This window comes from Artemia sp. Qi Xiang Cuo, chromosome 19 (genome assembly GCF_049724085.1).
Source record: "Artemia sp. Qi Xiang Cuo chromosome 19, ASM4972408v1, whole genome shotgun sequence".
NCBI lineage: Eukaryota > Metazoa > Arthropoda > Branchiopoda > Anostraca > Artemiidae > Artemia > Artemia sp. Qi Xiang Cuo.
This window is the reverse complement of record NC_142812.1, coordinates 21,741,309-21,759,613: the sequence shown is the minus strand read 5'-3', so window position 1 is coordinate 21,759,613 and position 18,305 is coordinate 21,741,309. Positions and strand designations below refer to the sequence as shown.

Here is an 18,305-nt window from a genome sequence, read left to right as displayed (position 1 = left end):
TGACTTTGGGAAAAAATGAGCGTGGGAGGGGGCCTAGTTGCCCTCCATTTTTTTGGTCACTTAAAAAGGGCACTAGAACCGTTAATTACCGTTCGAATGAGCCCTCCCACGATATTACAGGACCACTGGGTCGATACGATCACCCCTGGGGAAAAAAACAAACAAACAAAAAAACAAATAAGCACACATCCATGATCTCTCTTCTAGCAAAAAATACAAAATTCCACATTTTTGCACATAGGACCTTGAAACCTCTACAGTAGGGTTCTCTGATACGCTGAATCTGATGGTGTGATTTTCATTTAGGTCCTATAGATTTTAGGGGGTGTTTCCCCCTTTTTTCGAAAATCAGCCAAATTTTAGGTAGGACTAAACGTGATGAAACTTATATATTTGAAATCAGCATTAAAATTTGATTCTTTTGATGTATCTATTGGTATCAAAATCCCGTTTTTTAGAGTTTCGGTTGCTATTGAGACGGGTCGCTCCTTACTTACAGTTCGTTACCACGAACTGTTTGATTTGTTTTCTACGATTAGCAAACAATTATGAGCAAATGCACACACAAAAAATTAGTGATCAAACTGCAAACATTCAAAAACTTGAAAATTGAAGAGTACTAAGCCCATACTCCATTACGAACATTCAGCAGGCTAATTAAAACTGCTGTAAGACTTGGAAAGTTCAATTTCTTTTGAAATACTGGAATCACATGGGTTGGCTTTGAAAATCTTACAAGAAAACTGCCTCAAAACAAAGTACCCCTCTTTTAGCAATATTGCCAGTTTTACGAGAAAGACTGCTCAATTATATATTTCTGAAATATCTTAAGGTCATTTGACATCTTAAAAATTATTTTGAGAGCCTCAGGGTTAGGTGGCCATTAGCAAATTTCCAAAGCACAACTGGGAGCTCCCAAAGGAGTTCCCTGGTGGCATAAATTTTACTTAGCCTATGTCGCCAATGTTTTCAATCAAAGCTAGTAGCACCACAGGGAAATCCCTAAGCTTTAAAATTGCTCAAGTGATTTTTTTTTTTTTGCTAAGTTTAATTAGCAGGTAAGCAAGCCTAAATTTTGAAAATAAAATTCTGGTCTGTTTAATCGAAAAAAAAACTTAAACTTTATACACATGTGAAGTTTCATTAAGACTGAATATTTCTATCTCCAGCACCAAACCGGAGAAATTGTGTGGTTTTTCTAAGATTTCTCTGAAACTAGGTATTAGCTTTTAGTTTTCTGCCGTTTGTTCGGATCTCTTATCGAAGGTCAAATCCATATTTTCTAAAGATGTGAAGTTTCTTTAAAACTGAATGCCTCTATCTCCGGGCCAAACGGTAGAAACTAAGTGCTTTTGTGAGATTTCCCGGGAAGTAGGAATCCGCTAATATTTTGTCATTTATTCGGATCTCCTACCGAAGCTTTACAAGTTATGGCCAGACCGCCCGGTCAATTCTAAATAGTTTTGCCAACAAACCAAAAAGGTTTATAATGAACGAGACAGGGCCCCTCTCTAAGATACCGCATCACCTTAAAACTGTTGCATTATAATCTAGATTCTGATAGCTAAAGCAAGGGTATTTTACCTCTAGGTTGTCTTGAGGGGTGAACAATGGTCAAATCGAATGGTTGAGTTATAGTTTTTTCAACAATTCTCACATCAGAGCCATTCCACTTATTTGCACTAACAACTGCGTTACTTCGCCAATCTGTCCAGTAGACCCTATTTTCAAACACTGAAACAGCAAAAGGATGTGACAGAGCTCTATGGCTTCTTAACACCTCCCTTATATCAGTCCCGTCGTAATTAGTTGTGTGAAGGGTGTCAGACCGTGCATCAACCCAGTAAAGCCGAGTTGATGAGTAATCAAGAGCAATTCCGTAGGGCCAAGCTCCTTCTCGTGAGGTATCAAATCGAACAACGACCCGTCTGCCTTCCCCACTCATGCTGCAGGATTCAATACGGGAACGTCCAGTGTCCCAGTCACTCCAAAAAAGAATCCTAAAGATAAAAAGTATTTTATTGTTCATTTTGTCAGACATCTTTCCGTCAGACATCTTTGCGTCTTTTTGTTGCCTTTTTTAATTTCTCTTACTTTTCATTATCGTTCGTTTTTATTCTTTTTTTACGCTAGAAAAATAAGTTAGATATAATTCTTTTAAGTTAGAAAAATAAACTTTATGATAAAAAAAAATATTTTAAAGAACCAATAATGAAACAGTAAATACACAGAAAAGATTGTAGAGACAAGAATTGCTGATTATATTGACTTTTCTTAACTATCTAAACAATATGTGATTTGAGTCTCCTACAAAAAAATTCAAAGATTTTACACTTTCTCATCATCTCATTTTTGCTTAATACCAGTTTTTTTTTTTTTTTTGTTTACAAAAATTTAAATAAATACATTTTAAAAAAGAAACTAACAAAGCTCACAACAAGATAAGAAGTAGTAAAAAAAATAAGAAAAGAGATGGATAATGGCGAAGTGGGAGGGAAGGTTCAAAGCAAAAGATGCAAAATTTATTACTGTAATTAAACTAAATCAACAAAAAATTTTTTTTTAATTTTATTACTTATCCCACAAGACTGGGAGCCTAACTGGGGGACTCTATTCCCAACAAACATTGATGGATCTCACACCAGAAAAGTTATGAATACGGCTACGGTGTTCCCGGCAAGCAACGTGCACCCCCTTGGCACGGGTGTCGAGAAGTAGGCATGCCAACCATGCTACAGCGTTCCCCACAGGTGACGCGACTTCGAATACGGCCACGTTGTCGAAGAATCAAAACACCATATATTTGGGAAAACCAACAGCAGACATAAAACAAACAAAATCAAGAGTAGCTATGGGTTGTTGGAAAGTTGGATCTGTTAAGACAGAAGCTACGCAAGCTCTCCTTGGTCCATGAGATGGAAAAGTATAGGACTGATAAACTAAACACCCAAATCAACATTGGTAAGCTGCAAGATAAATAAGTTCGGAATAAGAAACTAACAAACTGTTTAGACGCTCTAAACCTGAATGAGGAAGAAAACTACGACCCTGAGCAAAGTTGGTAGACATTCAAAACTGTGATGAGAGAGACCACCGAAGGGATCTTAGGCCGGACGAAAGTGAAACGACATCATTGGATTACCACCACAACCCTGTCAATAGTCGGAGAGCGAAGGAAAAAGATGAACGGCCCTAATGATGTCACGGAAGAGTTGCGCAGACAGATCAAGCATTCTGTTCGTCTAGACCGCCGCGAATTGTGGGAAGAGACTCCTTTGTCATTACAAAAACCAACACGCGCTCATGACACCCACAAACTCTACCAGATTCCCAAGGAATCGACTGGCAAGAAAGCTGCTGTGTCACAAATTGTCAAAAAAAGATCAGGAAAAGTCATTAGCAGTCAGAAGGAGCATTTGACCAGATGAAAAGATGAGTTACAAACCCTAATTAACCTATCCCCATCATCAATTCCTGGTGGTTTCCTCGCTTGTGTTCAAAAGGAACCGTATAATTTCGAGCTGAGCACCCCAACAAGAGCAGAAATACTCAAAGCGAATAAGACCCTAAAGGACTAAAATGTCCCAGGCTAATATGGTCTCCCCCGGAACTATAAAAAACAGTGCCTCGAAATCAATACAACACAGCTCCTTAATATCCTTGAAGATGTATGGAGGACCAACACTTTCCCAAAGAATTAGAAGATGTCAGTTATTCTCCCTTTTTACAAGAAAGCTGATAAAACTGAGTGCAAATATTACCGGAAAATAAGTCTAATGGGCATTGCTTTAAAAATATTTGGGATTATCCTCCTTGACTGCTTCAAGGGGGCAAGGGAGAAAAGAAACCGTGAAAACCAAGCCGGCTTCCATCCTGGTAGGGATTGTACTGAAAATATTTTTGCACATCGACTCACTATCCAGCAGTTTGAGAGGCATAATTTGCCCCTTATTATGATATTTCTGGACTCCGTTGCCGCCTCCGCTTCGATCACTCGCCAAAAGCTTTGGAAAATTCTAGAAAATGACGAAATGCCCCTGAAATTTGTTGAACTGCTTAAAGCATACTATGAAAGGTAACTGAGCCGAGTTAGTGTTTATCGAGAAGAGACTGAAGAATTCCTGGTTGAGTCTGGAGTAAAACAGGGCTGCGTCCTGTCTACGACTCTGTTTAACTACGGTATTGACTGGGTGCTTGAGAATGCCCTATCTTTTCACTCATAAATTTAGATTGGACAAAACCTTTCATCTGAAGACTTTGACTACGCTGAAGATGTCGCAATACTCTCAGACCCAGAGAAAGCCCAAACGATGCTCGATTATGTGGTGACATGGGCTGATCGCATTGGCTTGAAGGTCAGTACAGGAAATACAAAATTTACGGTAATAACCATGCTCATCCTCATTCGCTACCTGTAAATTAAGTACAGCTGGATCAGGTCAATAGCTTCACATACCATCCCTCCCAGATTTGTACTGATGGATCTTCAGACGCCGATATTCAACAGCCATTGCAAAAAAGCACAGACGGTTTTTGCTTACCTCCAAAAACCATTGTGGAACCGGCGTGAAATTAGTGTGCGCACTAAAGTTCGAGTCTACTTGGCTTTGGTTCAAACAATCACTCTTTATTGATGCGAAACTTGGTCAGCGAAAAAACTACATGAAAATGCAGCGTAGGTTTTGATCACACCAGTCTGCTTAGTATCGTCAGGATACACCTGCGTGATCGCATATCAAACGTGGATAAACGACGAATGTGTGGCATAAACAGATGCGTTGCAATCACGATCAAGGAGCGTCGACTGAAATGGTTAGGTCATGCGTTACAGAGGCCACCAGAGTACTTGCCTCGCCAAATCCTTCTAGCTGAGCCCCTCAGATCATGGAAGAGACGCTAAGGAAGACAACGGAAAACTGGTGGGACCTGATTAAATCATGTCTTAAACCTATTAGGGGTTCAGAATGTTCAGTCAAAGATGGAAAACCCAATTTTTCCCACTAGCAAAGCGCTGGCAGCAGACTACACTACATGATCCAAACAGATCTCGAAGTTCCTTGATGCCGGGCAACGTGGAAAAACCTGATTTCCGCCACAAATACAAGCAAGTAAGTTATTATAAATCAGCAAAATTATAACATCAAAATACACTACATCAGAACTACCATGTCAGAATGTGAATATCAGACCAAAGCAAAAACCAGTCCCCAAGATAGAGCCTGGTGCAGGGGCGTATCCAGGAAGGAGGGTTAGAGGGTCTGAACCCCCTTCCCCTCCGAAAATTTTGCATAGCTCGTAAAACGTTGCAAAAATACAAATAAACAAATTTGTATGTGCTTTTTAAAGTTTTTTTTTAAACCCCCCCCCCCCCCCGAAAAACAAAAACATGACTATGGCCTTGGTCATGTGTGATCTAAAGTAAAATAGAAAGACTATATTACCTTATATTAGAAATAAACAGAGCAAATAAACGAATATATAAACAATTCTAACCCATATCTAGGATCGAGAGCGATTGCACGTGGACTTTCCATATCACCTGCAATAAGGGTACGTCGAAAGCTACCATTCAATTTAGCGACTTCTATTTGATCTAAGTTGGATTCAACCCAGTAGAGATTCTCTCCAATCCAATCTACGGCAAGACCTTCGGCAGTTGACAACCCTGTTTGTACGACTACTTCGATATTGGTTATTGCTTAAATAAAAGAAAGAAAAAAAAAGTAAATCATATGATTAGCATAAGCCAGCCTGTGACCAATATCACAAGCAGATATTTAACTATTAGTAATTCAACGAAAAACGGGTTTGAAATCGCATTGTCAATTCAGTCACGGAAAGTCGAAAGTTCAGACATAAAACTTTCAACTCGTCCGTTTTTGTCATTGATTTAACGTCAGTTATGCGCGTAGGAGGAGGGCGTAACCCCTTCCCGAAATTCAAACATTTCTATTATCGTTCCTATAGTATCCCATATTTTATCATTTCCTATATAAACTCTATTTAAACCTCTCTTTTGCGAGTCTGGAATTTTTTTAATTTTTACAATTTAAAGAAGAAAAAGTTAAAACTAAACAAAGATTAAAATAAAAAGAGAGAAGATATGGTCAAATAGAGAGACAAACAATGTTTCAAAGTAATATAAACATAGGAAAGCTAGTCCAATAAAATGGTTTGAAAAGTTACATAGTTTGAAAACTTTAATTAATATAATCTTACAAATAATTTAAAAAGTAAGCCGGCGTCAACACGACTTCTTCGAATACCTATATCTTTGTACCCAGCAATAATTTAGGAAATTAAAGTTGAAAAAAAGTGAAGAATATACCGAAAAGTTTCCAACGTATTCGTAGAGCGACAAACTTTTTTTTTCCGATGATTTGCGTTAGACTTTATGGTAATAACTTGGATTTAATTAACAAACCAAGAGCTTTTTTACGACATAAATTTGTCATATTAAGGAAGAAGACACTACCCAACTTAGAACCCCATTTTCTGCGGTACTAGGGATTACACACAAAGGTAACTTATGAATACTAGAAGCATGAATGAAGGGGGAATGATTGGATGAAGGATCATGGACACAAGATGCAATATTAGAGGCAGGGTGCAGAGCACAAGGTCATGTACACTTTCAGTGGTCATAACCAATTTCGATTAAAATATATTTGAGATTCAAATGAAATAATGAAAATATACAACGTTTCAGAACGATGATGAAGAATAGGTGACTTTTATTCCGTTGAAGCTCAACATTCCTAAGCTTGCTGGCTCTTCAGTGAGAAGCTTTTCACGGCAAGGGATTTTTAGTGGTAGTTACTATATCGCTTACAGCCTATTTTTGTAGCCAGCTTTGTATCTGGCTACAAATATCTAAGTCCAGGAGCTGAATTCATCTTACTTGATCCGAGAAACGTAAACTAGATTTTTTACAAAAAAAAACAAACAAACTTGAATAATCCCTGAATAGAATCTGTTGCGCGGAGGAACTTTTTCGAAAAAAGGGAACTTCCACCTGGTGACACCGTGGTAAACCACGGTGTCATAATAAATTATCGCTAGGGTGTCACATAATAAAATTCTCGTACCCAAGCTTGAGTGCAGTTATCACTTATACAAATCTTTAAATTAAGAAAAGAAAAAGGATAAAAGAAAAACGGTTTTTAAAATTCTAGTTTATAAAACCGTCGAACCCACTGCCCTGCTCTAAAGCATGCTATTTAAATGTGGTCTAGGATGGCAATGTTGGTTTGGTAAAGATAAGGTAAATGTATAGGATACGGCACTAGACCCTTTAAAGTCCAAACCAGCGGTGCTGATCGACGTCTCAAGGCCCTTCAGCCAGGAAGTGCAATGGGAAGGGTGGGATATGGATTGTTGGTATGGATTTTTATTGAATAATAAAAAAATCTTGAAGATGAATCGCTTTAACAAAAGCAGAATGGAAAGGCATTACACATAGCACCTGAATGGCGGTTCGGTTAATTTTATATTAAATTTGCTTTTTTAAATAGATAGGAGGGAAAGGTATCCAAATAATTAAGAGAAAATCTGGCCAACTTAGCCTTAACGAAAAGAAAAAACAACAATATTATAGCAAGCAAGGCATAAGACACTTCTCCAACAAATTTAATCTTTGCATGTGAAATCTTCATTTTAAACGAGTCCTCTTTTTTTCAAAAACATATAAATTATCAATCCAGGTCTTCGAGAAGACATGTTTTCCAGCAAGTTTCATAAATACAAAATATATTAGCTTGCAAAAAATTAAGAACAAAGAAACGACGATTACGATTTACGATAGACAACCTACGATTTACGATTACGACAGACAACCTACGATTTACAATAGACAGCCTAAGATTACGATCGATATACAATTAGGAGTGAATAAACTTACTAGTTCCCATGATGCTTCCCCTGTATATTTTGTCGTCTATCACATCTGTCCAGAAAACATAGGTGACATCCTTGGAATAGAAAAAGTCCAAAGCGACAGTGTTTTTCAGACTACTAACTAGGGCACGCACAGAATGTGTTGTCAAATCCACAGACAGAAGCTCATAGCGACTGCTGAAAATTAGCAACGGTGGATATTCATCTGAAAAATGAGAATGTTTGCGAGGATATATAAAGTAACCAGAGCAAATTCAATGCCCACTTTTATACTGAACTTAGATCAATTTAGCTTTTGATGGAGTTATGATAAATTTGGGCTATATTTGAGTTGTTCACTTACCAATTTTAAAATCAAACTATTCAAAGTCGGATTTAAAGGTAACAACTAATTTTTTTTAATGGTGTAACGAATTATAGAAATATTCAAAAGGGGAAGGTACTTTTATTAATTGCGTTTATTTGTATATTAGAGCAAAGCGAGTGTGTTGAAGTATATTTGAACGCGGTGTTGATCTAATGTCTGGAACAAAATTCAAAGGCCAAGATTTTTGCTCCCTTTGGGACACTCATTAGAAGGGATACGACTTTTCCACTTTCATAAGTTTAATGTTGAGGAAAGGCATCTACGGCATGGGACGTTTCAAAGGAACGCTAGGAATACAACGAAGTATTAGGAACACCGTTTCGTCAATCAATAATCATATGAAAGATTAGAAAATGATAATTTTAAATGACAAACAATATTCTCAGAGTAAAGACTTATTCCACCTTTTCTTCCATGAAATTCAGTTGAATTACACTATTTATTGAGTATATTCAGCGGGGTGTTTTGCACTAGGAAGCAGGAACAGATATGTATACGAATGAAAACATATCGCAAAGATATGCTTTGTGTTCGTAATTAATATTACGCTGCTAATAAATCATATTTTCTAAAAAAAAAAAAAAAAATGCATTTGTGCATGAGCGGTAAGTCCAACTGGTAAATCTTGTAATCAAGCATATGGTCCAGCGACCTGACCAGCACTCTTTTCAATAAGTTAACTGCATTACATAGGTATTATAACCGCCAATAATATACATATATATATATATATATATATATATATATATATATATATATATATATATATATATATATATATATATATATATATATATATATATATATATATATATATATAAAATCGTCATCAGTAGAAATACTAAAGTGTTACAATAAAAACTAACATATTTATGCAAAAAAAATAATTAACTTCAAGGTCATTCACTAGATTTTTATGAGAGGTTTCAGAAACAGTGTTCATTCAAAGTCTTGAGATATTGTGCTGAACATAAAGTAATAAAATTGATGTGCAAATGTAAAAATATTCTTAAACTTCTCTCCCTATGAATTAACATAAACACACAACAATACGAATTACTTAAGGCTAGATTAGTAGATTAATTGATAATATATATATATATATATATATATATATATATATATATATATATATATATATATATATATATATATATATATATATATATATATATATATATATATATATATATATATATATATATATATATATATATATATATATATATATATATATATATATATATATATATATATGTATAAATGTATATATATATATATATGTATAATATATATATGTATATATGTATATATATATATATATATATATATATATATATATATATATATATATATATATATATATACAGTGCTGTAACTTACTTGAAGTACTTTTACTTCAAGTACTACTTAAGTAAAATTTTCAAGTACTTGTACTTGTACTTAAGTACAAATTCCCCAGAGTACTTATTACTTGTACTTCAGTAAAAAATTGCAGCTAATTATTAATTCAAGTTGCAAATAAAAGTAAATTAATTTTTAAAATAAATTACGTGGAACCGTTCAATTTTTTTTTTTTTTTTTTTTTTTTAAATTTTTTTATTTTCTGGTTTTGCTGCGTGTGTGTTTGGTTTCGTACTTGCTTTGGTTTGCCGTTTCCGTCGAGCGCATTTCAGAAGAAGAAGAAACAAGGTGTCACAAAAAAAAATGGCTGACGCAGGCAAACAACAATTACCGTTTATTCTTCAAGGCAAATATTTTGCTGTAAAAGGAAAAATCGAAAAAGATGGCGCACTTAGTGCATGGTGCAAGAACTGTCCCAACAGGGTTCTCAAAGGACACCTGCATGCACCTACAAATTTCCACAAACACTTGCGTGTAAGTCTCCTTGTCCTTTTTATGTCTGTTTGTACTTTTTTCTCTCTTAAACTTTGACAGGTATCACCATACAGATAGCCCAGTAGTTTCCTTACAACACAACCTACACATCATACGCAATTTTAATCTGTTTGTTGTTTTGGTCTATTCGGATATCGTTCAGATTGGATTGAACAAACCTAGGCTAGAGTTGTGTAGCCTGGATCTCCTGTAGGCTAAGCTTACTGTTAATCCAGCATTATGAAATTAATGCACAATTTACCCCACACCTAGCTTGATTAACTTCACCTCAGGAGAAGAATGTTCAACGAACCAGAATGGGCCGAAATTAGTTGTGATAGGCTAGGTGTCATTCAAAAGGGTCTCGGAACCAGCAACCAGCAGCTTTACATTTACGAAAACTAATGGATTGCTATGAGCCTTGGCTTCTCTGTGTTAATCTTGAGGCTAAGTTGTGTATTGAGATTGTTGTGTATGAGGCTGATTGGGATTGGAATAATGGTTATAGAATGTAGAATGCATATATAATTTTTGTTTTTGTGTGTGTTTTCCATTTGCAGAACTGCAGAACTTGCAGAACTTGCAGAACTTGCTAATTTGCAGAACTCAAAGGAAGTATCAAATTTTCTTGAACAAGTAGGCTAGCCTAGGCTATTTGATTAGGCTGAATATTTTAGCCATATGGATTGCTGAATGTTTTGAATGCATTGATAGTTAATAGTAGAGTCTAATGACAAATACACAATTTAGTTTAAGCATAGCCTAGGCTAATTCTAGAAAATACTGCCCAATCTTAAACACATGATCCTATAGGCCTTGTAGGATACAAAACCACTCAAACATAAATAGATTCAATCCCAGACATGTGCTGTAAAGAAAAAATAGGCTACTAGGGTTTGCTAACTTTTCTTTAAGCTTAATTTTCAGTATAAAAAGTTTCTGAGATCAAATTGAGCTAATCCCAACAAGGTAATCTAAATCTATACATATGCAAGACTAAGAGCTTGCTTGGAAATATAGGCTCTATTTGAATCAAATTATGCTCGGTTGCTTGTCCAAAGTTAGTGATTATCCAAACACCAGGGGTGCTTGGATAATATACCCAGTTCTTCATCAGCAGCTGATGTGTATTACCAAATAAAGCTAGTTTAAAGAAAAATCAAACTGTTTTGTTAAGCCTAAAGGTGTATCTGGCTTTGTGGGGGAATAGACAAGGAAATAGAAAATCTAATGGTATATTTCCTTTTTTTCTTTACCTGATTTCTCCCCTTTAATAAATATTACAGCTAAAAATATGTTTTGCTATTACTAGGCCTAGACTAGTCTATCCTTACAAAGCCTATCTTTAGTCTACTGAAAATTTCATTTTCCTGACCTAGCCCCATTTTCCATTTCCTGACTTGAAGTAAAATCAAGTAATTGGAAGCATTGCATCAAGCCACAATGTCCATTGGGCTTGTATAGCCTAAGCTTAATAGGCTTGCCTGCTTGTGATCTACTGATCCATCCATAATTAATACACCAGCATTCAAACATTCAATTAGATTTTCATCCACAAATATATTGTCAATTAGTGTTGCAGATTTCCCAGTAACTCATGTAAGGATAGTTATCAGTGGATATAGAAAAGAAGAAATTACTAAATTGAGAAAATCTGGACAATCTGAACTTTTAAGGAAGTCAGTATTGAAATCTCCCATTTGCACTTTATATTTAGGTTCACTATTCAAATTTTCCATTAAATTCTCCATCTCCCTAATAAAAATTTCATTTTATGATATTTTATATACTAAACCAATGGTGATTTTTAGGTGATTTATATACTAAACCAACAACTATATTTTTTTTTTATCACAATTACATATTGTTGTATAGTCTAACCTTTATTTTCTGGGTTCTAGGCATTTTGTTGAGATTGAGAAGCTAGTATAGCAGGAATGTTAATTTTTCCCATTAAATTTAATGTATTAATAGGGAAATCCTTAGACCTAGGCTATTTGTTACATAGGCCAGATATCCCAGGCTACATACCTTATTGTATTTTCAGTTAACCTGCTTCCAGTTTAACTGCAGCTCAACTAATGCCTGGATATGTCCATAAGCTATTTACAAGTTTGATGATAGGCTAGTTGTTATATTACTATGTTTCTATATTGCTAACAACTCAGTTTATTTCTGGACAAATTTTCGGTTGATGTTGATGTTTCAACGATGCTGCAGAAACATGAGGGTTCATTGCTTTTTTGCAGAGGATGGTCCAAGTTTAAGCTGCAAAAAGGTTTTCTATGGTGATCATTGTAATCGTTGAATCTGCAGTAATGTGAAGGTTTGTTGTTATTGTGAAGGATCCACCAAACCCAGTCAGGAACTCGTATTTTGAGACTATTGCCGGATACAAGCAAGTTCACCTAATGAGAGGATAGGTCTCTAGTTAGTAAATGTCTGAAATGAGATTATTCCCAAGTAAAGGAACCTTCCACTCAGGAGGAGAATGTGAAGATCTCCTCCTGAGAGGTATATGGCTGTACCTGGGACCTGGGAATCATTTCATTTTGGGCATTCACTGACAAGCAGGTGACAAGGGACATATCCTCACATTAGGTGAACTTCCCTCTATCAGGTGATGGTCTCAAAGTAGTTGAGTTCCTGACTGACAAAACCAAACCATCAAACCTTCAGAAAGTGATGGTTCATTCATATTTGTTATACTTGTTATACTGCAGTTTCAATGTTCAGTGGATCCTGTGGAAAAGCAATGAGCCTTTGGATTTGATTCATATAGCAAAACTAAACATAATGTCTGCTTTCAGACGGCTCATCCTTCAACCTATGTTGAATTCTCCAAAGTGAACACTAGGAAAAAAAGGAGGCGAGATGGAGATGAGCAGACCATTGATTCTGCTGATGACGCAACCGATGAAAGCATCCCCGAGCCTAAGCAAGAGGATACACCTTTTTCTTTCTTTGAAAAAAGAAATGTACGAAAAAAAGGGCTGATGAGTTGATTATGAATTACATAGTGTCTGACATGCGCCCACTCTCTACAGTGGAAAGTCATGCATTTAAGCAAATGATTCTGGGGATAAACCCAAGTATCGGACCAATAATGTCAAGGAAAACTCTGGCCGGTAAAATTGATGAGTCTCTGTTAGTTGTAAAGAAAGAAATGATTCAGCTCTTTGAAAAAGTAGACTATGTCACTATGACGTGTGATATCTGGTCTTCTAATAATAAGAGCTTTATTGGAGTAACAGCTCATGTGTTAGATAGTCAAAACAAATTTGGGCCTATGGTGCTTGCAGTTAGAAGGTTTGCTGGAGCGCATACCTTCGACAGAATTTCAGACTTGCTGTTTGCAATATTTCGTGAATATGGTCTTGACAAGAATCTGAGCAAAATTCGGGCACTTGTAACAGACAATGCTTCAAACTTCGTCAAAGCTTTTAAGGAGTTAGGAAAATCAAAGGAGCAAGAATCCAGCTCTGAGTTTGCAACCAGTGAGAGTGACACACCTGATGAAGAAAGCATGGATTCCGAATCCGACGAATTAGATGTTGTTGACGTTGGTAAGATCTTTGACAGGGTGAATGTGACTGATGTCGGGGAACCAGAATTGGGTTCTAGTGTCAATCCCAGAAGTGGTGCACAAGACCAAGATGAACTAGAAGCAGGGGTTAGAGGGACCTCTGATAGTTATTCTGATCTTCCCGACCGTATTGTTAACACAAATGATGACGATAGCGATATTTCTGAGCCCGAAGGGAATGATGGCAGATCGGACTCATTAGGTAATATAGGTATGTACTTACCTCCACACTTTCGCTGCTCTAGTCATACACTGAACCTTTTGGCCACCACAGATGCCAAGTATGCTTCAAATACGGACGTGAGTTACAAAAGAAATCTGCAGAGTGTCAAGAGCAAGTGTCAGGGCTTATGGAATTCCCTAAGCCACAGCTCAAAAAACAATGACCTATTGAAAGAGGTCTTCGAAAAAAAGCTGATAAGACCCAACGCAACAAGATGGAATTCTGAATACGATGCACTGAAAAGAATTCTTGAGTGTCACATGGCTGGAAAGCTCTCAGCAGTGTGTGATGTCTTGAAAAAACCAAGATTCAAAACAAGTGAGCTTGAATTTCTTGCTGAGTACGTCTCAGTCCTTGAGCCCATAGCAATCGCCCTAGATATGCTTCAGGGTGAGGAGAAAGCCTATTTCGGGACTGTTCTCCCAACTATCAAGTGCTTGGAAAGGAAGTTGGTGAAGTTGCACCAAAGTGTCAAACTCACAAGGGTCTTAACCCAGACGCTGCTCGAAGGACTTGGAAAAAGATTTCCGTTTCTCAGTGGATCTCCAGCGGTTCATTCGGACTACCATCTTGCTACGTGGTCATTGCCGTTTTTCAAGGACAAGTTTGGGACAGAAGAACACAAGGAACTGGTGCTGGGTTTGATGACAGAGGAGGCCATAACAATGAAGCAGAAAATGGGTGCCACTAGTGAAAAAAGCAGTGGCATAGTTCTTGAGAGATCTCCTGAGGCTTTTTTTGACTTTTCGGACGACGAATCAGGAACAAGCACTCAGCAACCAACTGTGGCACATACGGTCAAGATCGAGATTCTGAGATATCTCAGTGATTCCCGAAAGACTCTCTCGATCTTACAAGAGTACCCGGCAGTGAATTCAGTGTTTCGGAAGTATAATTGTATGCTTCCTACATCGGCCCCAGTTGAGCGTCTCTTTTCGAAAGGTGGCATTATAATGAGTCCAAGGCGTAATTCCTTGGCGGACGGAAGGTTTGAGAGCCTCGTTTTGTTGAAAGCCAATGAGAAATTCAAGGTTTTTCAGCAAAATATGGACGTAGTTTGAGAGTTTGTTTTACTGTTTTGATGGTTTCCTTTTCAACCTATTTTAATGTCACCTTTTGAAAAGCAGATGTCAGAATCAGCTCCTTTTGCGAAACTGTCTTTGAAGAATGGCACTGAGCGACTGACTATATATACCGTATGTGGTAAGACGATTTTCTGACTGAGTGAATCGCTGGAAGATCCGTTGAGAACGGGATATTTATTTCCGTTTCTTTCCAGCTTTTTTTTTTACCTTAATGATGTTGATAATGCTGGAAAAGTAGAGTTGGAAAAAACACACCTTTTCAATTTGATTCTGTTTTTGTACTCGTTCTTTAATATAAGAAATGAAACCATTAAGTTAACCTGAGTGTCAGTGGCGTAAGTGTGTGATCGTTGTGCTGGAAAGAGCCTCCCATGGACGAATTCCCTTTTTTTTTTAGCTCAATAGTAATTTTAACATCATATAATTTGATTACTTGAAGTAGTACTTGAAGTACTACTTAAGTACTATTTCAGACTACTTATTACTTGAACTACTTAAGTACAATTTTGGTGGATTACTTGATACTTGATACTTAAGTAAAAAAATTGATAGTACTTGGTACTTGTTACTTAAGTAAAAATTTGGAGTACTTGTTACAGCACTGTATATATATATATATATATATATATATATATATATATATATATATATATATATATATATATATATATATATATATATATATATATATATATATATATATATATATATATATATATATATATATATATGTATAAAAAAGAGTTCGGGACAGATTTATTCAATCTGAGGCTGTATGAGAAAGAATTTAGTGTTAACTTTATTTCAAATATTTGATGTTGTATTCTCTGTTTGAATATTCTGCTTTTAGTTTTTATTCAATTTTTTTTTCTCAGGAAACGTTTTGAATATAAAATTTAAGAGTTATCTAAGTACCTTACTTTAAAGATGAAATCTCGGGAGGAAAATAAAATATATTTCTTCCAAATGAATTACAAACATACCTAAATTTTTGCAGGTAAAACCGTCAGCATCAAGGGCATACCCGGGTAGGCAATCACACTTATGCTGGTTTTTAAAGGGAGTACAAAGCTGGGAGCACATTCCCCATATTTGGCAAGGATGAGCTGATTCGCAAGTCCTTCCATCACTACCAAGGTTTAAACCATGTGGACAGGAACAGATCATACCTTCGGGAGCATTATGGCATTCATGACTACATTCATGAGATTTGGAGCATAAATCCTCTTCTAAAAGACAGATAAATATCGTGAACAACGAAAAATTATAAGTAAATGCTCTCTCAAATAATAGCTATTACAAGCTGTATTGGCTGTAACACCAGCAACTTCGTAGAAATATTCATATTTTTCACAGTTGTCAAACTTCAGTAGCATAGATTTTCTAATTTAAAAGACGAAAAAACTTGAGGTAAATAAGTATTTGCTTAAAGTAAATGCTAAGGTAAATAATCTAAAACCTTGAAATTAATATCAGGGAAATGTAGCCTAAATTTAGCTAAACTAGAACTAAATACATCCTAAAACCAGATAAAAAGAAAAGCTTGACGAAAAAAAAACATTTCTTTATCTTGATACATTCAAAAAGTTGAATACAATTTTTAGCACTGAGGACGACTTGGCGGAGGTCCTTGCCAAAATACCTGCTTTAAGTTTTCGCTTTGGTTACTTAACTAATTTTTATATTTATTTTTCCTTTGTTTTTTTTAAGACTTTAGAACTTTATCAAAGAACTTTTAAGGGGGTTGAAGAACTTATCAAGAATGTGAAAAGTAAACAAATGTATACGAATGTTTTGTCTATTAAAGCCAACAGCTGGTCTCAGCGAAATAGAGATAAAAACCAAAACAATGTAAATAAATCATAATTAAAAAGTACTGAACAGAAATCAAAGCCAAGCTAAACGTCAACATTAAAAATTTTGCCGTCAATACTTCACTAAGTTCAGATAAAAATACTTATTCATTCATGAAATCTCTTATCAAATACTGGCTTTCTGGGTGGCTAGCCTGCAATGGTTTTTTGAAACAAGTTTACCATAATCTTTTATTGATCTTATCTCTACTGTAGATGGCATAACATCGCTGTTTAATTAAAGTGGCGAACAAAGTACTAAGTGTGTTCTCAACCCTGTTTCTACTTCGGGCGTATTACTGCTTAAATTGTGTTTATTTAGGCTATGCTGTTTAACAGAAAACTTGCCTAATTCTGTAAATTTGTTCAGTACAGTGATTTCGATAAAAATAACATGACGGGGGGAGGGGGTGTCAAATTAAAAACAATAACTTTACAGGGGTTACTTCGACAAAATGTTATTCTTTTTTCCTATCAGCTAATGAAGATTCAGTTGATTAAACTTCTTTTCTGTTAAATTTTTCCAAATGATTTGACAATATTATCTGGATTTTAATTCAATCCAAAAACATTTACAAGGTCTTTTTAGGAGGTAGACACATGCTCTTATGGACTGGACCAAGACATGGCTTGTTTTTCAAATTTTTCATTCTTCCCTTTAATTGTCTCCTATTTTTTCAAAAACAGGAATCAAGTCTTCCTTTTTCTTTTAAAAAATTTTCAAGATGCAATCTACCAGCAAAAAATCCTCCACTGAATGAACGAGCAAGCCATACCTTTGTTTTTGGGACCATGACGTAAACTTTTAACTTCGATAGAACCTTTTGAACAAGGCGTAGATTTTGAAACAAATACATTACAGCAATAACTCAAAAAAGAAAATCTCAGCATAGCAGTTGTCCAAAAAATAAACGCAACTTCGCATTTATTTATGTATGGGTTTTAACCCTTATGTTGAGTAAATAATCAATTAATTGTTACATTAATTTTAGTTACTATTTAACCATTTAATTAATTAATTAATAATCATTATTAATCAGTTAATAAAGATCTAAAGCCGAAGTGACATACCATGACAAAACAAAGAAAGAAATCTTGGGAAAAACAAAAATGACCAACAGGAAGAAAAGAAAACAATCAAACGAATAGTTCGCCTACAAAAAGTAGGCGTCTTCAGCGTTGAGATAGAAATCATCTAAACATAACAATTTAAAAGAACAACAGAAAAAAAGTAAAAAATCAAAAAGAATAGAAATAAGTAAATCAAATAAAGAAATAAATAATATATTCTTTTTAGTGTAGATTTTTTCCCCTCTTCTCTTTAAATTGTTACGTTTTAGATTTTCTGTCTCAACACTCAAGCCGCTTATTTTTACATAGGCAAAAGATTTGTGTGATTGTTTTGTTTTCTTCCTAC

The 18,305-nt window shown here is 35.5% G+C and overlaps 1 protein-coding gene across 1 annotated transcript in view; it reads left to right on the top strand.

The window, feature by feature from the left end:
• LRP1 (LDL receptor protein 1) overlaps nt 1-18,305 on the top strand; it is a 654,607-nt gene that overhangs the window by 263,039 nt on the left and 373,263 nt on the right. Inside the window, 4 exon segments of the mRNA XM_089105022.1 lie at nt 3,163-3,392; nt 4,230-4,355; nt 7,704-7,962; nt 13,189-14,938. Coding sequence (XP_088961148.1) covers nt 3,163-3,392; nt 4,230-4,355; nt 7,704-7,962; nt 13,189-14,938 — 2,365 coding nt within the window.